General features: G+C 37.5%; 1 protein-coding gene across 5 annotated transcripts in view; it reads left to right on the forward strand.

Annotated features, from left to right (window-relative positions):
* anapc1 (anaphase promoting complex subunit 1) overlaps positions 1-20018 on the forward strand; it is a 169425-nt gene that overhangs the window by 32765 nt on the left and 116642 nt on the right. For all 5 annotated transcript variants that reach the window (XR_012388948.1, XM_005157066.5, XM_005157067.5 and 2 more), the window contains exons 14-17: positions 2533-2670; positions 5384-5524; positions 10918-10978; positions 18144-18331. Coding sequence is in view for 4 of the 5 variants with exons in the window: in XM_005157066.5 (XP_005157123.1) it covers positions 2533-2670; positions 5384-5524; positions 10918-10978; positions 18144-18331 (528 nt within the window). In the remaining variant the exon portion in view is untranslated. The remainder of the gene's footprint in view (positions 1-2532; positions 2671-5383; positions 5525-10917; positions 10979-18143; positions 18332-20018) is intronic.

Raw genomic sequence — 20018 nt, forward strand, 5'->3', positions numbered from 1 at the left:
GTGAGTCACTCGCATCTGGATGAGAGATTGTCATTAGTGCAGTGGAGACAGAGAGAGAGAGAGAGATGCTGGGGATTCTTTACAGACATACAGGCATGTCTGCTTTATACAGTTATATTCTTATCATTTATTAATGAAATAAGATGGTGCTTACAAGATGTATGATTGATGCATAAAAAGGCTATTTCTCTCCAGCAGTGCTGATGCTGTGTGTTTCAGACGTAGGTGACTCACCTTCAACCAATTTTCTAGGTCTTATTCTCTTTTACTAGATATTTTTAGACACTAGTATTCAGCTTAAAGTGACATTTAAAAGCTTAACTAGGTTAATTAGGCAGGTAAGGGTAATTAGGCAAGTCATTGTATAACAATGGTTTGGTTTGTTCTGTAGACAATGGAAAATATTGCTTAAGAGGGCTTATAATATTGACCTTAAAATGGTTTTAAAAAGTTTAAAAACTGCTTTTATTCTAGCCAAAATAAAACAAATAAGACTTTTTCCAGAAGAAAACATATTATAGGAAATACTAGGAAAAATTCCTGAATCTGTTATACATCATTTGGGAAATATTTGGGGAAAAGAAAACAAAATACAAAGGAGAGTGAATAATTGTGACATATATACTATTTTATGTCAGCTTATGAACAAAATGTTTATAGTTAAAGCTTCTATATTCAGTTTATATATATTTCTCAGAATTTCTAAGTATTTTAAAGCTGCTGTATGTAAGTTTTTGACTCTTCTAAAGCATAAAAATACCATAGTATGTTTGCAGTATTTCAGAAACATGCTAAGTGAACATTCTTGTTTGTCTAAAAAGCAATGCTGAAGTCAGATATTCTGCTTTGAAAATGTGTGTGTTATGTGCTGGAACGTCTGTCTTGTTGTGGTCATTTTAACCCTCCCAATGCCACTTCAGCCAATTATTTTCCTGCACCCCGGGTTGCCATCATTGAAAACAGCATATTTCATTCAATAAGGCCCTGTTTAGACTAATGCGTTTTAGTTTGAAAACGCATACGTTTTGCTACGGTTACGCCATCCGTCCACACTACGCCGGAGCTCCGAAAACGGATCGTTTTGGAAACCCTGGGGAGGCCGTTTTCATTCTGAAACGCTGCTGCTCCGTCTCAGTGTGGATGAGGGAAAACGGAGACATCTGAAAACGGAGGCGGGACTGCTGAGATTCGCTACCTGATTGGGGCTTTTGTGTCATTGTGTATTCTTCCCTTATTCTTCAAGCCCCTATCACATGATTATAACAAATGGCTTTAACAATACCGGAAGACAGTACTGTAAACAACAACATGGACACAGAAATGGGAGCGTTGTTTGCACTATTGTCTGTTTTAGGTTCCATTGTGCAGTTATTCATTTGTTACGTTTAGTAACAACTCAACCTCGTCGTCTGTCCACAAAAATACCTCTCTTGCTTTCTTTGCCATCGCGTTCATTGTTTGACCAGTGTTTGTTGAGTAACAATAAACAAATGCCGAGCGAGACACATGCTTCCTGTTTATACTAGAACGAGCATGCCCAGAGTGCGAGAATGGTCACGTGATATACATTTTGGTGGCGTAGTGTGGACGGAGATATGTTCAGAGATGCTAGGTGAAATGCTAGTGTGGACGCGGATCGTTTTTGATCTAAATCGCCATTTTAAAACTAAAATGCACTAGTGTAAAGGGGGCCTCAGTCAGGAAGGCTATCAAAGTATGCGTCCGTGACTATAATGGGACCTCTGGTGGACAGTAGCAGCTTTCCAGTTCCACATGAGTTGGTTATTAATTAGCAAATAATATAAATATAACGAACGTAAACATTAGGTGAGCAGGTTATATTAACTCCGTGTCCTAACAGCACACTATGTGATGAGATTTGCAGTGATGAGCAATTTGGCTGTTTGCACCAACTGAAACACGACAGAAATTTAAATGCAGCCATTCAGAAGCACAGAATTGTGCACTGGTAAAGTTTATAATACACATTAAACCTCTTTAACATTAAATGTAGATGCTGAATTGCTGATATGTGCATTTTTTCACAGTTCTAAAGTTCAATTTCAAACAATTTATTTTATTTTCAATGATAAATTACTTTGAGCCCCACTTTGAGAACCACTGCATTAAACAATGAAATCAGTCAAAAATGTCATTGTTAATATGTAGAAGCTTGTGTGCATGTCAGCTTATGAACAAAATATTTTATTTAAAGATTGTACTTTATTTATATATATATATATATATATATATATATATATATATATATATATATATATATATATATATATATATATATATATATATATATAGTTTATATACATTCCCAAATTTTCTCAAATTTACTATAGAAGATCTCTGGAAATTTACTGGAAACTTTACTATAGATATGATATTAGGCTTTTATCTGTGTTAAAATGTCACAAAACACGATTATTTTTTCCAACCATCTTCCAAATAATTCAGTTCCACCCATCTGGTAACACAAAACCATCATGTTGTATTTATTTATTTATTTGAATGTGTGTGCAGGTCAGCAAGGTGTTTGTCCCTGGCCTTCTGTCTCCTACATTCAGCGTGCCGAACCAGCCGCCAATATTGAGCACACCTCTGGAAAACATCAGCACTCCGGCCCGAGCCACAGTTCAGCATATGAGCCGTCTGGAGGAGGTGTGTGTGTATGTGTGTGTGTGTGTGTGTGTGTGTGTTACATTCAGCCAATTACCTAACCACTAATTGAGTCATATATGTAAGACAAGACAGCATTCTTCGAGACGACTCTTCATATTATGTCCTAATGCTAATGGCCATCCGCTCGGTTCCTACAAATGGATCGATATCAGTATTAAATCACAGTAATAATGGCCAGCTGCGTTATTTTTCTTCTTAAACAACAAAAACAACTCTGGGGCCCCCGGTTGGCTTGATAATCTAATTTAGTGAGAATGAGATCAAGTATAGAGTATTTGATTGATCGTATGCTTAATAAATTATTAATCAAACCCCAGTGTATTTGTGGATATTGTGTTAGTGCTTTTATAGCCACCATTTAAGGATTGCGCCATTGATAAAAGCTTCTCCGGCCCTTGCTAACGTTCACAATGTTTTTTTTAATTTATTCAGTTCTGATGTCCAGTTCTATATTAAGGGTAGATGATGTAGATGTCACTTCTGATACCAAATGATCAACTAGAAGTCGAGTTTTGACAAGACTTTTGTCAGGTAGTGTAAGTCTTTTATCTCCCTAATAATTCTTTGAAACTGCCTCTTTTAGGCTTTGATCTGAATTGTGATCCAAATTTGGGTACTATCACTTTAATTTTAAATAAGATTGTGCTCTTTTTAAAAGAGGGCGAAGCTACAAATGCCTGTGTGTCAGCATAGTGGCAGATTTATAACAAGAGTAATGCTATCTTTGTTTAAAACTGAAAGATTTGTCTCAAAACTGTTAATGTTGAGGTATTGTGTTTGTTTTACAGTATACATGTATAGTTCAAGACAAAAGTATTAGCCTACTATGAAACTTAAAATATTTTCTAAATTCTTATTAAGTGCTGCTTAACAGAACGAAAAGTCCCCTCACCAACACATTTGTAAACATAATAGTTCAAAGTTTGCATGAACCAAAAGCTGCGACCATGTCTTGGAGGGGAGAGGTGTCCAACCTACAGCATCTAAACACTGGGATACCTCAAGGCTCTGTTCTTGGGCCACTTCTCTTCTCTATCTACACATCATCTCTAGGACCAGTCATCCAGAGACATGGATTCTCCTACCACTGCTATGCTGATGATACCCAGCTATACCTCTCTTTTCATCCTGATGATCCCTCGGTTCCAGCTCGTATCTCAGCCTGCCTGTTGGATATTTCACACTGGATGAAAGATCATCATCTTCAGCTGAACCTCGCAAAAACGGAAATGCTTGTAGTTTCTGCCAACTCGACTCTACACCATAACTTTTCAATCCAGATGGATGGGGCAACCATTACTGCATCCAAAATGGTGAAAAGCCTTGGAGTAACGATTGATGACCAACTAAACTTCTCTGACCACATTTCTAGAACTGCTCGATCATGCAGATTCGCACTCTATAACATCAGAAAGATCCGACCCTTCTTATCTGAACATGCAGCTCAACTCCTTGTTCAAGCTCTTGTTCTCTCCAAACTGGATTACTGCAACTCTCTACTAGCTGGGCTTCCAGCTAACTCTATCAAGCCTCTTCAACTGCTCCAGAATGCAGCAGCACGAGTGGTCTTCAATGAACCTAAACGAGCACATGTCACTCCGCTGCTAGTCCGTTTGCACTGGCTGCCAGTTGCTGCTCGCATCAAATTCAAAGCTCTGATGTTTGCCTACAAAGTGACTTCTGGCCTTGCTCCTTCTTATCTGCTCTCACTTCTGCAGATCTATGTGCCCTCCAGAAACTTGCGTTCTGTGAATGAACGTCGCCTCGTGGTTCCATCCCAAAGAGGGAAGAAATCACTTTCGCTCACACTCACGCTCAATCTGCCCAGTTGGTGGAATGAACTCCCTAACTGCATCAGAACAGCAGAGTCACTCGCTACTTTCAAGAAACGACTAAAAACTCAACTATTTAGTCTCCACTTCACTTCCTAATCGGCAATTGCCTCTCTGAATATCACACTAACTGTACAAAAAAAAAAAAAAAAATACTAATACTACTAATACTTCCCTTCTTAGACTTTACAGACCTGAAACTTGCCTACAGCACTTATTCATTGTTGCTCTTAGTTGTGTAAATTTGCTTCCTTGTCCTCATTTGTAAGTCGCTTTGGATAAAAGCGTCTGCTAAATGACTAAATGTAAAGGTAAATGTAAATGTATTTTCGTATTGAGATGCAATTCCTAGAGAAACTCAATATTAAATGAGAAAACAGTGGGCGGGGCTTGTTTTTTACTGTGAGCTGATTGGACGCAGGCAGTTCATTCAGAAATATCTGGAAAATGGTTTGGGGAGAGTTCTTATAACCTAACAGACTCCTCGTCCTCACCATTTCTGTTTGTTGACAAAACTCACACCTGGAGGTGCGTTGTTACGTATGTTAGCCACACCCAATACCTTAGACAGAGGTAATCTGAGAATTCAACTGAAAACAAACAGGAAGTGCATTTTCAGATTTTAATTAAATGGCTAACAATTATTTTTTCTTAATGACATGCTCAGATGAATTGTTCACCACAAAACTAGCAATGCGAGCTAACAAATATGGCTAGTTTTGATTTCATTTATACTTTAACATTTTTTCTAATCTCTAGTTTCTTTTGCCCTCGTCCTGATGACAGTACACAGTATTTTACTCAATATTGTACTCGATACTTCTGTTTCCTCTGTGTTAATAATTTTGTCTTCATCTCAGGTTGGCATGCCGTCTCCTGTGCTGGAGATGCGCAGCTCGTTGCAGCACAATGAGTCCTCATGGCTGGAAGAGTCTCCATTTCAGCAAACTGCTCCTCGTATTCAGACCCTCCGAGACCCCGTCTGCAACAGAGTCACACTGGTCAGTGCAGTCTGCCACTTCTCGACATCTCTCAGCTTTGATGCTCCTGATATAAGTGCAACAGAAGCCATACAGTCCTTTAGGGCTTTGTTGGTATGGCTAGTGTGTTTGGTGTTAATGTCGGAGTCCGTTGGCCTGATTTAGTGTGTAGAATGGGTGTTAGTTGTTGACTGAGGAGAGAGTGCTCTGGTTGGTTATTCAGCAATGAATCAGAGAGTAAGTGTGACGTAGCTAGTTAACAATTCAAGCCAAGATGGAACGCTAGTCTAAAAAATGCTACTTGATTTATTCATTTTTGGATATTTGGACTAAAAACAAGACAAGAAAATTTACAAAAGAAAAGGATTTTTTGCAGTGTAAAATCCCATCTTTTTACCTGACACAAACAAAACAAAACCAGCACCCTCTTCCTTTCCCCACCAGTTTCTGAAGTGTGCTTTACACAGGTGAGTGGGCTTGACAAACCACCTGTAAAAACACTCTTTTCTCTCTCTGTCTCTATAAAAATAAACACGTGTTTATGACGTATGTACTACTGTTTCCGGGTCTAAGCAGCCACTCATTTGAGTTGAGAAACTATTTGTTTATGATCGATCTTATTAATTCATATCAAACATTAAAGTTAATTTTATATAAAGTCATAGTGTACACAACAATCTCTGGGCTTGCTGCATCACAAATACCAAAATATTAACAATTAATAAAAAAATGAATGACTTTCTGGCCATCAGATATTAGGCATGGACATATATATTACGATCGTGTTTTTCAAAAGTATTATATAAAAGTATTATGTCTGTTACAAAAATCTCATGCTCTGAACTCCTCCATGACCACCACAGCAGCTGCTCAGGATACAGCCTGGTCCAGGATATGGAAACCTTGGGATCCTCTCGTCGCTGGTCTTGGATAAAATCAGTGGTGCTGCATAGTCTGAGGGCCCCGGGATGAGTAGCCCCAGGTGGAAATAGAGAATAAAGAGAACAATTAGCATAGCTGCTGTTCAAAGTGTATATAAACGAGATCAAGAAAACTGTGTGGAGCACATCCATGTATCATACCGCTATGTGATGCATTGAGTGTATGCTGTACTAAAAAGATAGGTCTTGATAGGTTTTGAACTGCGAAAGTGTGTCTGAGCCTCGGACGTTATCAGCAAGGCTATTCCAGAGTTTAGGAGCCATTAATGAGAACGCTCGACCTCCTTTACTCGATTTTGCTATTCTAGGTACTACCAGAAGCCCTGAGTTTTGAGATCTTAAAGAGCGAGTTGGATTGTTGGAGACAGAGGGTTGGTTAGATAAACAGCTGGATTATTTAAAGCTTTATAGGTAAGAAGCAATATTTTAAATTTAATACGAAACTTAACAGGCAGCCAGTGTAAGGAGGATAAAATTGGGGTGATTTGATCATATTTTCTAGACCTGGTAAGAACTCTGGCAGCTGCATTTTCATCATTCAATCATGAGGGGGGTCTCTCCACACCACCCCCAGTGTTCAGCATCCACTAGGTTGATGCGACGGCAGCCACAGGACAATAGCGTCAGCTATAGGTCTAATAATATTGACCAAAAAGGGTTTAAAAAAAATGAAAAACTGCTTTTATTGTTATCAAAATAAAACAATTAAGACTTTCTCCAGAAGAAAAAATATTATAGGAAATACTGTGGTAAAATTCCTTGCTCTGTTAAACAGTATTTGAATGAAATAAAATAAAAATGGAGAGAACTGTATATACCACAAATGAACTATAAATCAATATCTATGATCAAAAATTAGCAGTATATTACGTAAGAATCATCCCACTATTATTCAGCCAGGTGGGCTCTGTTTTATGTCCGGTGCCAGTGATCTCAAACCAACCTGGCTTTCTCCATACATCACTGCTTGTGACATTGACACAAATGCAGCAGCTGCTTTTCTAAATGCGTTTTGCAAATGTCAAACAGGGTCAAGATGCTTGCGTTTGTGATGGTGCTGACCACTGCTGCTAAAGGCAAGAGCTGGTAATTGCTTTTGCGGTACAGTGGCGGGCCGTAATTGAGGGCTGCCACCGAATCAGGACATGACCGGCGTGTTTTGGCGACTCCAGGAGCCCGCCTCTGTTTTGACAGGACTCGATAAGGTCTGCTCCCCTGCAGTCAGCCCCTCTGCGTTGTCATTTCCCACTGAACGACGTGTCCTACCGCAAGAAATCCCCTCGCAGGCCTGTCAAAGCAATCTCGCCGACTTATGTGGGATGATATGTGTCTGAGGAAGCATTTTAAAAATAGCCGGCGTCTGAGGTTTGTTTTCATCCAGGTCATCGGCTGAATGCATGCAATTGTTCTTTTCATGGTTTCCACTGGTCATGGAATTTATTGAATGCACCCCTTTCACAAGGTTATGATGTTCTTTTTAATGGTCATCAGCATCTTAAATGCATGTTTTATATACACTACCTGACAAAAGTCTAGTTGTAAGAGCAACAAATAATAACTTGACTTCTAGTTGATCATTTGGAAAAGTGGCAGAAGGTAGATTTTTAGGGTGGGGGGGATGCTAATATCATATCCTTACTTATTATTTTGTTTCATTACATGTTTGCTAACATTGTGGATCGTAGAAATGTTCCCCATTTATCAAATTAAATTTCGATCCTTCCGTGTAAACTTATCAAAAGCTGCAACTCGTCCTACCTCTGAGATCCACTCGAAGATCGGAGGTCTACTGGAAGATTTCCAGTTTTTAACAATCACCCGTCTGCCTAGCATGATGCAGCTCTGTATCCTCTGTGATTCTGCTTTGATCATGTGGCTTAAGGGACACTAAGTCACCAAGTATACATAAGTTTGGGCAAAAGTCGTACTGGGTCTGCAATATCTTTACAAGGTATTCATGCACCTCTCTCCAAAAATGTTGGACTTCTGTGCATTGCCATAATGCATGAAATAGGTCACCTGCTGCTTCATGGCATCACCTGCATTCTGGGTTGTTTTTAAAACTTGTATTTCAAGATTCCAATAAAATCTATGTAAAATTTTAACATCAGACATTAATTTTAAATTCCCAGCAATTTTCCCCATCTTCAGATGTGCATCACAAATCTGTTTCCCACATTATCTTGACTGCAGAACTAATATTTTGACTCGTTTGACTGAGTAGTGCATAGTATTTAGCTTCATGGCCAGTACCTATAATATTGCGGACCATGTTATCAATATGTTTACCCTTAGGAGAAATTGAAGGGGAGCCAAAGACATTTGTGAGCAAATGTTTCAACTGTAGATACCTCCACAACTGATTATTAGGCGAATCACTCCTTCCCATACTTCAGCCTCCACATCAGAGTTCCTGAAAGCAAAGAAGGTCAAGGTGCTCCATGATTGGCCAGCCCAGTCACCAGACATGAACATTATTGAGCATGTCTGGGGTAAGGAGGCGGAGGCATTGAAGATGAATCTAAAGAATCTTGATGAACTCTGGGAGTCCTGCAGGAACGCTTTCTTTGCCATTCCAGATGACTTTATTTATCAGTAATTTGAGTCTTGGGTAGGATATCGACAAGACTTTTGTCAGGTAGTGTATATATTTTAAAACAAAGAATGTACAGTTATAAAGCTACACTGTAAATAATATCTGTTAATTAATAGTTACTGTATTTTTGTGTTTTCGGTTTATTTCTGGTTGTCAATTGCATTATGGGACTTTGATCTCTGCTCTGTCGACGTTTGTTAAAAATTTTACTCTACGGTTTAACAAAGTGACTTATTGACATTGCAATAGTTTGGAATAATATAATGTGTAATAATTATTATATACACTGTAAAAAAATCTCTTATTTTACGTTTTGTTTTGTTTTTTGTTAGCAGCTAGGGTGTGCTTGCCGCTACATGAAATAATAGACATTAAATTACTGAAATTTCCTTACATTTAAAATTCTAGTAAGTTTCTGTAATTTAAAGTTTGTTATTTTATGGTAAATGTCTGTAATTTATTGGCCGTCATTTTACAATTTATTCCTGGCACCCTAGCTGCCAAACCCCCCCGTAAAATAATAGATTTTTTTTTTACAGTGTAGAGAAAAGAGTCAGTTGTTTGAAGAAAGATCAAGCTCCCATAATGCAGTTCCAAAACATAAACAAATGAGGGAAAATAAAAGCATGAATCATGAAAAAAATACAGAAAACTGCTAATCAAGGATATTTTGAAAAGTGTATTACATCGTCTTTGCATTCTTAAGTTGTTTTGCTGTGATAATATACTTGAATTTGACACTTTTTAATTCCTTATGAGGTTTTTGACCTTATGAACAATGGTTCTTTATAATTTGTATAAAGGGAACAATGAAAGTGTTTGCTCTTAACTGTAAAGGACCATATTTAACACATTTGATACGATCAGAATAAATGAACTTAAAAACCTCGAAACAATAATGTTTAAATTTAGAATTTTAGCAAAGGACACTGTAAAAAAAGAGTAACTTTGTGATTGTTGAGCATTTTCTATACAAGATTGCAATGTCATTTTAATTAATGTAATGCCACAATGCAGTGTCCTGGATGGCCAAAATCGGCAGGAAATAGCCAGCTAGCTCTTTGCCGGCAGCTAGCTTTCTGCAACTCTCACATGGTCGCCTATTGAATTTAAGCAGGGTTGCGCCAGCTCAATACCTGGAAGGGAGATCACATGGGAAAGCTGGGTTGCTGCTGAAAGTGGTGTTCATGAGACAAGCAGGGGGCGCTCAACCTGCGGTCTGTGTGGTTCCTAATTCCCCAGTATATTGAAAGGAACTCTATACTGCTCAGTGAGCGCCGTCTTACAGATTACACTTCAAACCGAAGTCCTGACTCTCTGTGGTCATAAAAAATTCCAGGATGTCCTTCAAAAAAAGAGTAGGGGAGGGACTGCTTAACCAAACAGCTGCCGGTCTTTCATAATACACTGCTAAAATCTAATAAAATCAGGACAACAAATGATTTTAGGTTACTTTAACTTATTTTAATAAGGCGTCTTACTTTTAAATCTGGTGTCAACTTCATTTTTCAGTCAGTTAACTTCATAATTTTAGTAAGTTTAATTCATATAATTTAGAATGACTAGAAAAGTTGATTTAATTCATCTAAACATATTTCTTTACACTGTGGGTCATGTAGATTCAGCTTTTAGTCTGTGAAAGTCATGGAAAAAAGGGCATTTGACATTGTTTAGATTGGAAACTCTTTTCTGTCTGATTTGTTTAAAAAAAATAAACAATACAATGGAAAACAATAGCCTTATTTGCTTTTTAAACTAAACTCGAATCGATATAAATAGCAACATGACGCTTTACATTTCAAGCTCTATTCTGTGTCATAGTTGCTAATATTTAGTATGTGCTGCTGAAATCCGCCTCTCACTTTTCTTTTGTTCAGGAATTGAGTTCCGGTTCCATGTTGAGAATCACCATTCCCGAGGTGGCCACTTCAGAGCTGGGTAAGAGAAAACGCTCGGATAAATCATAAATATTGTGATGCATCACTGACTCACGAGCTGATTTTAAAAGAGCAGAATGATGGTCAGAACACTCATTTTCATTTCATTCATTTATATGGCACAAATAAACAACACGAGTTGATCACTGCGCTGTACAGGGTATAAAAACGAAGATACATGATAAAAGGTTGATGACAAAAATGAGAATTAAATTAAATGTTAATGTTTGGACCAGAAGATGAGACTTTTTAAAGCAACTCACATCCACCTCGGGCAGGGGTACTCATTCCTGTTCCTGGATATCTACCTTCCTGCAGAGTTCAGCTGAAACCTTGATCAAACACACCTGTCTGTAATTACCAAGTGCTCCTTCAGGTCTCACTTAAGCTGTGTGAAATTGTGTGAAATTCTGTCGTACGGCGCTGCGAATAGGGGCAGGATTAAACAAGATGATTAGACATTAAAAAAGAAAGAGATGGCTCCAAGTTTTAAATTTCTGTCCAGAGAGGTCATGTTTTGATCCTCGATTGGTCTCACGCAGTCAAGTGATGCAATTTCGCAGGACAGAGTTCACCAAGCTTGAACTTTCAAACACAGCGAAACTTGATGCACGACCTTGCGTTTCTGGTCTGACGCATTCGCGTGCATATGAATGGAAGTCTATGGGGAGTAAAGTCCAGTGTGACCGCAGCTTTAGTTCATTTAATTGTGTTTGATCAGGGTTAGAGCTGAAATCTGCTTGAAGGTAGATCTCCAGAAACAGGATTGGGTGCCACTTCCCGAGGGACTGTTTTTCAGTTTTAAAGGCACAACATGGAAGAGTTTTTTTATCGTGTTTTATTTTACCCAAAATAGATCATGTGTAGTATATTTAATTCAGCAGTTTAATTAAAAGTGTTTAACTACCTTGATGTTGCAGTTACAAATACTGGATTGTTTTGACCCATATTTGGGTTATGTTATGATCCGGAGGAAGAAGAAACTGGTCCATTTGAACTGTAAAAGTTACTGAAAAAGTCCCTGTCAATGTCTGACAAAGTCCCATAGTTTCTGCTGCTCCTTTAATAGCAAACGGCCGGTGAATTACGCGTTGCAGCATGAGTTGTTGCATCAAAAATCTGAAAAATTACAGGAACTAACACAGCACTAGGTTGGCTATACTGTGGTATTGTTCTGAGAATGTACTTCTGAGAATGATTTGGTGATGTACCGTATCAACGTTGATGCGATCAAGCAAAAGATCTGAACCCAACTCGATTAGTTTTTAAACTCTGAGTTGACTATTTCGCTAAAGAATTAATAGTCTTAGACAATGTGCTCTTACAGATTTAAACCTCAGCTTGATGTTTTCATTCACTTTGAGCTTCCATGCATTGTGTAACAGCTCTTTTTCAAAAACCCACAATAGGGGCTCTTTGATTAGGCAGTGCACTATTAAATGGTTTTGTTTTGACCCATGTTTTGGTAAACCAAAGTGGCCAAACATTTAAATATTTTAAGAAATTTTATCCAATGCCAGTATTTCACCCAAATTTGAGTTGTAACAACAGCACATGTGTAGTATATTTAATTGACCCACATCTGACACATATTATTGCTTATTTTGTGGTTATTTTCCAAAATCCAGATTTATTTAGCATAAACGATGCGCCTGAGGATCTGTTCGCTAATGAACGCAGTAATGCTTTACTGTGAAGTAAAACTCTGAGTCACTCCTTCCACTTTCTACATTTAGACATTTGACCTTTCCTAATGTGTTTGCTATAAATATTCCAGGAAGTGTAGATGATACATGCTTTGCCTCCGTTAATGCCATTATACTGTTTTCTATTACTTTTTGCTATTGATTGATTATTATTGCGTCATTTGCCACTTATCAACCACCCTAAGCATGATAGCGGCGATGACTTTCTCCAAAGCGCGAGCTCTGCTTTCCCTGTGGCGGATTTGTTTACTTATTTCCTGGCCTTTCGCTCAGGCCTGATTGTGTGCAGTATCTCTCTATCCAGCGTTCTTTACAATTTTCTCAATTAATGCCAACTTCCTTTTAATAAGTGCTTTAGTTTGAAAGTGGTGGGCTTTTGTACCACTAATAAAGTGGCATTTTATTCAGCTCCATCCTGACCTTTCGTTGTTTGTTTGCTAATTAAGCTTCAGGCAGAGTCATTGAGAGTGTGCTGGTGTGACGAGGAGCGATAGACAATAAAATAAAAGAAGTGGGAAATGCCATTTTAGATATCTTTAATTCAGGTTGGGCTGTAAACGAAAGATACTTCTACTTAATCTACTTGTATTAGGCTCTATATCAGGGGAGACCAAACTTTTTTCTATAAAAGACCTAAAACCAAACTTGATTGAGGGCTTGATTGAGGTAAATATACCAAACTGTATTACATTAATGATGCCATGGGTAATTAATAATATTTATAAATAACTAAAAAACATTGCTTTATATTACTACTAATGGAGTAAATACAGTTGAAGCCAGAAGTTAACATACACTCTAAAAAAAAGAACCTAAGCATTTTAAAAAAAATGTCTGATGGTAAATCATACTAAATGTTTACTATTTCAGGTCCTTTAGGATTACCTAAATGATTTACATTTGCTAAATGCCAGAATGATGAGAGATTTTGTTTTTAGAATTTTTTATTTTATTTCTAGAGAGTCAAAAGTTTAATTACATTTTCTTGGTATTTTTTAGCTTTGCGTTTAAACTGTATAACTTTGGTCAACTGTTTTGGGTATCCTTCCACAAGCTTCTCACAATAGTTTGCTGGAATTGTGGCCCATTCCTCCTGACAGAATTGGTGTAACTGAGTCAGATTTGTTGGCTGTCTTGCTCGCACAAGCTTTTTCAATTATGCCAACAATTTTTCTTTAGGATTGAGATCAGGGCTTTGTGATGGCCACTCCAAAGCATTTACTCTGTTGTCCTTAAAGCAAATTTGAACTAATTTGGCAGTATGCTTAGTGTCATGGTCTGTTTGGAAGACTCATTTGTGACCAAGTTTTAATTTCCTGGCTGATGTCTTGAGATGTTGCTTTAGTATTTCTACATAATGTTCTTTCTTCATGATGCCATCTATGCTGTGAAGTGGACCAGTCCCTCCTGCAGCAACACAGCCCCACAACATGATGCTGCCGTCCCCATACTTCACAGTTGGGATGGTGTTCCTAGGCTTGTAAGCTTTCCCCTTTGTCCTCCAAATGTAACACTGCTCATTATGGCCAAACAGTTCAATCTTAGTTCCATCAGATTACAGGACATGTCTCCAAAAATTATTCTTTTTCTCAGTGTAATTTGGCAAATTGTAATCTGGCTTTGTTGTTGATTCTGGCTTGTTGATTTTCCCATGTTGTCATACAAGGAGTATGTTTGAGGTTTTCCTTAAATACTATTCTGCAGTTGTGCCTTCGATTAACTCAAATGTTGTCAATTAGCCAATCAGAAACTTCCAAAACCTTGACACCATCTTCTGAGCTTTTTCACAGGCATAATAATCTTATTGTATATAAACTTTTTGACTTAACAAAAAGTTAACAATTTAACAATTTCTCAAAAAATCTCACTCTCATTATTCTGCTATGAAGTATAACAGAAACAAATTTAATAATCCTAACTTACCTAAAAGAGAAATAGTTTAGTCACATTAACATCTGACGTTTTTTTAAATGGTTATGTGCCTTTTTATACAGTGTATGTGTAAACTTCTGGTTTCAACTGTATGTTACCGGCAATGCGTGAAATCCCGGAATGGTAAACAATGCCTAGGAAGTATATAGATTGCCTGATGGTTTTAGGCAAAGTACTAAATGTCAGTTTTTTTGTAAAGATTTTGCATACTTTTCCCAGGCATTCTTTACAGTCCCTAGGCATTGTATTTAATGACAAGTATTATTTAGGCAAGTGTCAGAAGACCACAGCAAAAGCCTTTATTGGTCATTTCATATTTTAAAGTGAAAGGAATACGAAATAAAGTATATGATGTTCTTTAAAAATGACAGCAGAACTGAGGTTGAAGTATTTGTTACTATATTCTCTGAGATTTGGTAGTCGAACCTCGTACCGGCAATGCGCTGTCTTATAATGACATTAAACTCGCATGCTTCGATCACCATCATCAATCAATGACTCAAGTGCCACTGCCAACATCAGTGGCAGGAAAAATGGCAGGGGTAGGCCAATTACATACTTTGCCATGCGGCAACTTGGCATTCTATAGACTGCCTAGGCAATGTATAAAGTAGCAATCGTTTCATACTTTGACGTTGGCTTTTAGGCATTCTAAACCTTCCCTAGGCCAGAGATGCCTAAAGTAGAGCCCACGGGCCAAAGTTGGCTCATTGTAACCTTTGATTTGGCCCACCATCCCATCTGAGAGGACAGTGAGAATGATGGAGAGGGCTAGGGCGATTGTCTTTAACAGAGATCATCGTTTCTAATTTGATGTAATGTTTTTTTTTTTTGTTTGTTTATTTCATTGCTGAGCTACAAAAAAACCCCAAACAAACTGAAATGAAACGTTTCAATTAAATGTTTTGAATGAATCTGATTTTTAAAAGTGTAAATGACACTTGACGGATAGAGGACTATGCAGAAGACATCGGTGAGCAAATCAAGGCAAAAACTATTGTATTTTCACTCTGTTATAAATGAAATTGTTTTTGTATTTACCATAATACGTACATCATTAAATGTAAATAAATAAATATTAAATAAATTAGCAAATTAGCCATGGCAAATATATTTATTTACCTTTGGTCCACTAGCCTCAATCAAGTTTGGTCTGTAGATTGACAGTATTTACATTTAAAAAATAAGTTTCATTTACAACATTTAATGGAAATATTTATTTCAGTTTGCTTTTTTTGTAGCTCAGCAATAAAACAAACAAACAAAAAAAAGTTTACATTATTTATTAAATGACAATCTCTGTTAAACTCATTCGTCCCAACCCTTCCCATTACTCTATTCTCAGATTGGATGGTGGGCCAAATGAAAGGTTACCATAGGCCAGCTTTGGCTCTCAGGGCCTAGTCTGGGCATCTCTGCTCTGTATTGTGAAGATTTATCAATCTGGACTTTGTGGTTACTTACTGTATATTTATTTATTACCGCTCAAGATCAAGGCTGGATAAACATAAATAAGAAAAATGAAGTTTGCAAATGAAGTTATATGTAATAAAATGAAATAATGCAGGGATAAAGTACTGAACACATGAATAAAGGCAGCCGTAGAAAGACAGTGAAAGCCCAGACAGCTGCGCAAATCTCAGTAGTTCTTCAGCAACACTCTGCCCTTCCTCAGTGTAAATGAATATCAGCTGCTTCAGTCCAACATCTACATGAGCAGGAAGAAGATGAAACAGGGTGGACCAATCAAAGCAAACTTAGCCGTATCCTTGCCTCCACCCTCAGATCTCCTGATCCTCTTCCAGTCACCATCAGGTCTTGAAACCCCCGTGTCACGCAGTCAAACGCTTTTGCAAACAGTCCTCCATAAACCCCCCTGGAGTTTAGTGGCCCTGCGCTCTTCACCCACTCGCTCAGATGTGTGTTCCAGCTCCGGCTGCGTCGCCCCCTCCCTACACACACACTGTTCTGTAGGAGATCTTCATCCTCATTATCTTCACCTACACTTTCATTTCTTATCTACACACGTGGGGGCGGTTGATATGACCTCAGATGTTATTTTTAATGTTAATCTAATAATATGGTATTAATTCATCTGAGGTGACTCTGGAATTGCTAACATTTATTAGTGGCGGTGTTTGCTAAGAGAAACATCATTGTTAATGTTGCTGAAACTCCAATTTAATAAAAAATTGACCAATTATCAATTAATATTTTAGATTACAAGTATAATCTATATATATATATATATATATATATATATATATATATATATATATATATATATACACACACACACACACACAATTATTATTAATATTTTAATTGAATATTGCTCATTATTTATTGTAGATGATTTGTCCATGTACTACTTTTTTTTGTTGTTGAGTTTAAAGCAAATACCACAGACACTGTTGTAGTTGTTCGGATTTTCAAAGATCACTATTCTGCTCTTAAAGGGATAGTTCACCCGATAATGAAAATTCTGTCATTATTTACTCATCCGTTATTCATTCATTCATTCATTCATTCATTCATTCATTCATTCATTCATTCATTCATTTTCCTTTGGCTTATTCTCTTTATTCATCAGGGGTCGCCACAGCGCAATGAACCACCAACTTATCCAGCATATGTTTTACGCAGCGGATGCCCTTCCAGCTGCAGCCCAGTATTGGGAAACACCCATACACACATTCACACACAAACATTTAAACCAGAAATTTAAACCACACTGAACTAAACTGAACTGAACTTCAACTCTGAAATCTGGACTTTACTAGAACTATGTTAAGCTGCTTTTAAATAAACATGAATTGAACTAAATATAACTCGTCTATATTGTATATCTATTTTTTTTAATTAGCATATTTGTTCTTCTTTTCTATAGCTATTTTTTTTCTCTCTTCAGGTTTTTACATTTTATTTGTTGTTCTTATTCCACTTTTTTTTTAGTATTGATAATCTTTTCTTTTTTTTTTTTAAGTCACATGCAGTTGTATAAGCATTCACTGCAGGTCGTACTGTTTATGACTGTGCATGTGACTAATAAAATTAGAATTTCTTAATTTAAAAAACATCCTTGTAACATTCCATTTTTTTAGCTTTGTCCCTTCCACAGCGGAATGAACCGTCAATTATTCTGGCATATGTTTAACACAGTGGATGCCCTTCCAGCCGCAATCCAGTACTGGGAAACCACCAAACGCACTCATTAACGCACGCACATCATACTCATATACATACATCATACTCTTAAGTACACTAAGGCCAATTCAGTTTATTCAATTCCCCTATAGCGCATGTGTTCGGACTGTGGGGGAAACTGGAGCACCCAGAGGAAACCCACACCAACACAGAGAGAACATGCAAACTCCACACAGAAATGCCAATTGGCCTAGCCGGGGCTTTATCCAGCAACCTTCTTGCTGTGAGGAGACTGTGATTACCACTGAGCCGCCGTGCTGCCTTCCTTGTAACAGGGACTTTTTTTTTAAAGAGTGTTTTGTGTTTCTGTTACTCCCACAGTCAAACGCTGCCTGCAGGCCATCCGATTTATTTTACCCAAGGACACTGCCATGAAAGTGCTGGTCAAGTGGTACAACAGCTACAACGCCCCCGGAGGTCCCAGCATGCACCTGGAGTGGAACCTGTTCGTCACCTGCCTAATGACAATGATGGGTTACAACACAGAGCGGCTGACGTGGACACGCAACGTAAGTGGTCTGACCTCTGGTCCAACACTTAATAATAGAATAAAATCTGTGTCAGAAAATTGGTTTGCATTGCATCGTACAGGTTTACTTATGTATATTATTATCATTTTATTGAATTATATAGCTGAAGTAAAATATTATTACTAGCCCTCCGTTGAATTCGTTTTCTTTTTCTATTATTTCCCAAATGATGTTTAACAGAGCAAGAACATTTTTACAGCATGTCTGATAATAGTTTTTCTTCTGGAGAAAGTCTGATTTGTACGGAACCCCGGAAGGGACGTAGTGGAGGAGAAAAAAATTGGCTGGGTGAAAAAAAAAAAAAATGGGTGAAAGAAAAAAATGGGTGGGAGGAAAATATATATTTCTAAGTTTTTGCGTTCTCTCGCAAAGTTTTGTGTTCCCTCGCAAAGATGTTTTGCGTTCTCTCGCAAAGTTGTTTTGCGTTCCTTCGCAAAGATGTTTTGCGTTCCCTCGCAAAACTGTTTCTCCACAAACACTTCCTGTTCACTTCACTCACATAAACCCTTCCGTTTTTGCCGAAATTCTTTTGCCGAATACCAGCATCTTGAAGAATATCTAGTTAAATAGTACACTGTAAAACCCAATAAGTTAAGGCAACTCAAACCATTTGAGGAAACTGATTGCAACAAAACATTTAAGCTCAAAAACGAGTACTCTGAACTTAATCCATTTGAGTAAATGAAGCAATTTGAGCACAGTAAAACCCGATAAATGAAGAGAACTCAAACCAGCTGAGTACTGTAAAACCCAATAAAGAGAACTTAAACCATTTGAGGAAACCGATTGCAACAAAACATTTAAGCTCAAACTAATTCCTAATGAGTACTGTCAACTTAATCCATTTAAGTTGAAGTAATGAGGTATTTAATTAACTCCTTACCTTCAACACGGAGTTCAAAAATCTTTTCGAATAGGTAGAATTAACTTTCAGTCAATTTTGAGTTAGCTGCACTCATTTCATGTGATAAAGTTGACTGTTGGGTTTAACAGTGCATGTAGTGTCATTATGGCAAAGATAAAGGAAATCAGTTATTAGTTATTTATTAATTATTATTATAAATTGTTTAATTAGTTAATTAATTAATTTTTTCTTTAAAAGCTTTAAATGAAGTATAAAAAGAATAACTAGACAACTAAAACTAAAATGATTTACAAATGTACTTATTGTATGCACACATTAACGCCGCATTCACACGGGGCTTCAGCGTCAACGCTTGACTGAATGAGTGTCTGAAGTTGGGGCTGACGCGATCGTCATAGCACCGTCAGCCAATGAAATTCAGTCAGCAATAGGCCACCGTCTAGCTGGTGTATTTGCATACAGCGATCTGATTGGCTGATGCTTCCGTCGGCGCTTGAAAATTTGAACTAGTCCCAACTTCTGCAGCTTGCACTGCCTCTGAAGCGACGCCGTCAGATCCACAATGCAGTTCGGCAACGCCTGACATCACCCATTCAAAGTAAATGTGAAGCGTTGACGCTAAAGCCCTGTGTGAATGGGGCATAATTATTATACAGGTGTAGTTGTCATCATTTTTATGATCATTATTACACACATTTACAATTATTGATATCAAAATATTCCACAGTGAAGTTCATTAAAATGAAATTGTAGGTTTTCCAGTACTTGCTTGAATACACTGTTATATAATAACAAAATAAA

The sequence above is a fragment of the Danio rerio genome, chromosome 13 (genome assembly GCF_049306965.1).
Source record: "Danio rerio strain Tuebingen ecotype United States chromosome 13, GRCz12tu, whole genome shotgun sequence".
In the NCBI taxonomy this organism is placed as follows: domain Eukaryota; kingdom Metazoa; phylum Chordata; class Actinopteri; order Cypriniformes; family Danionidae; genus Danio; species Danio rerio.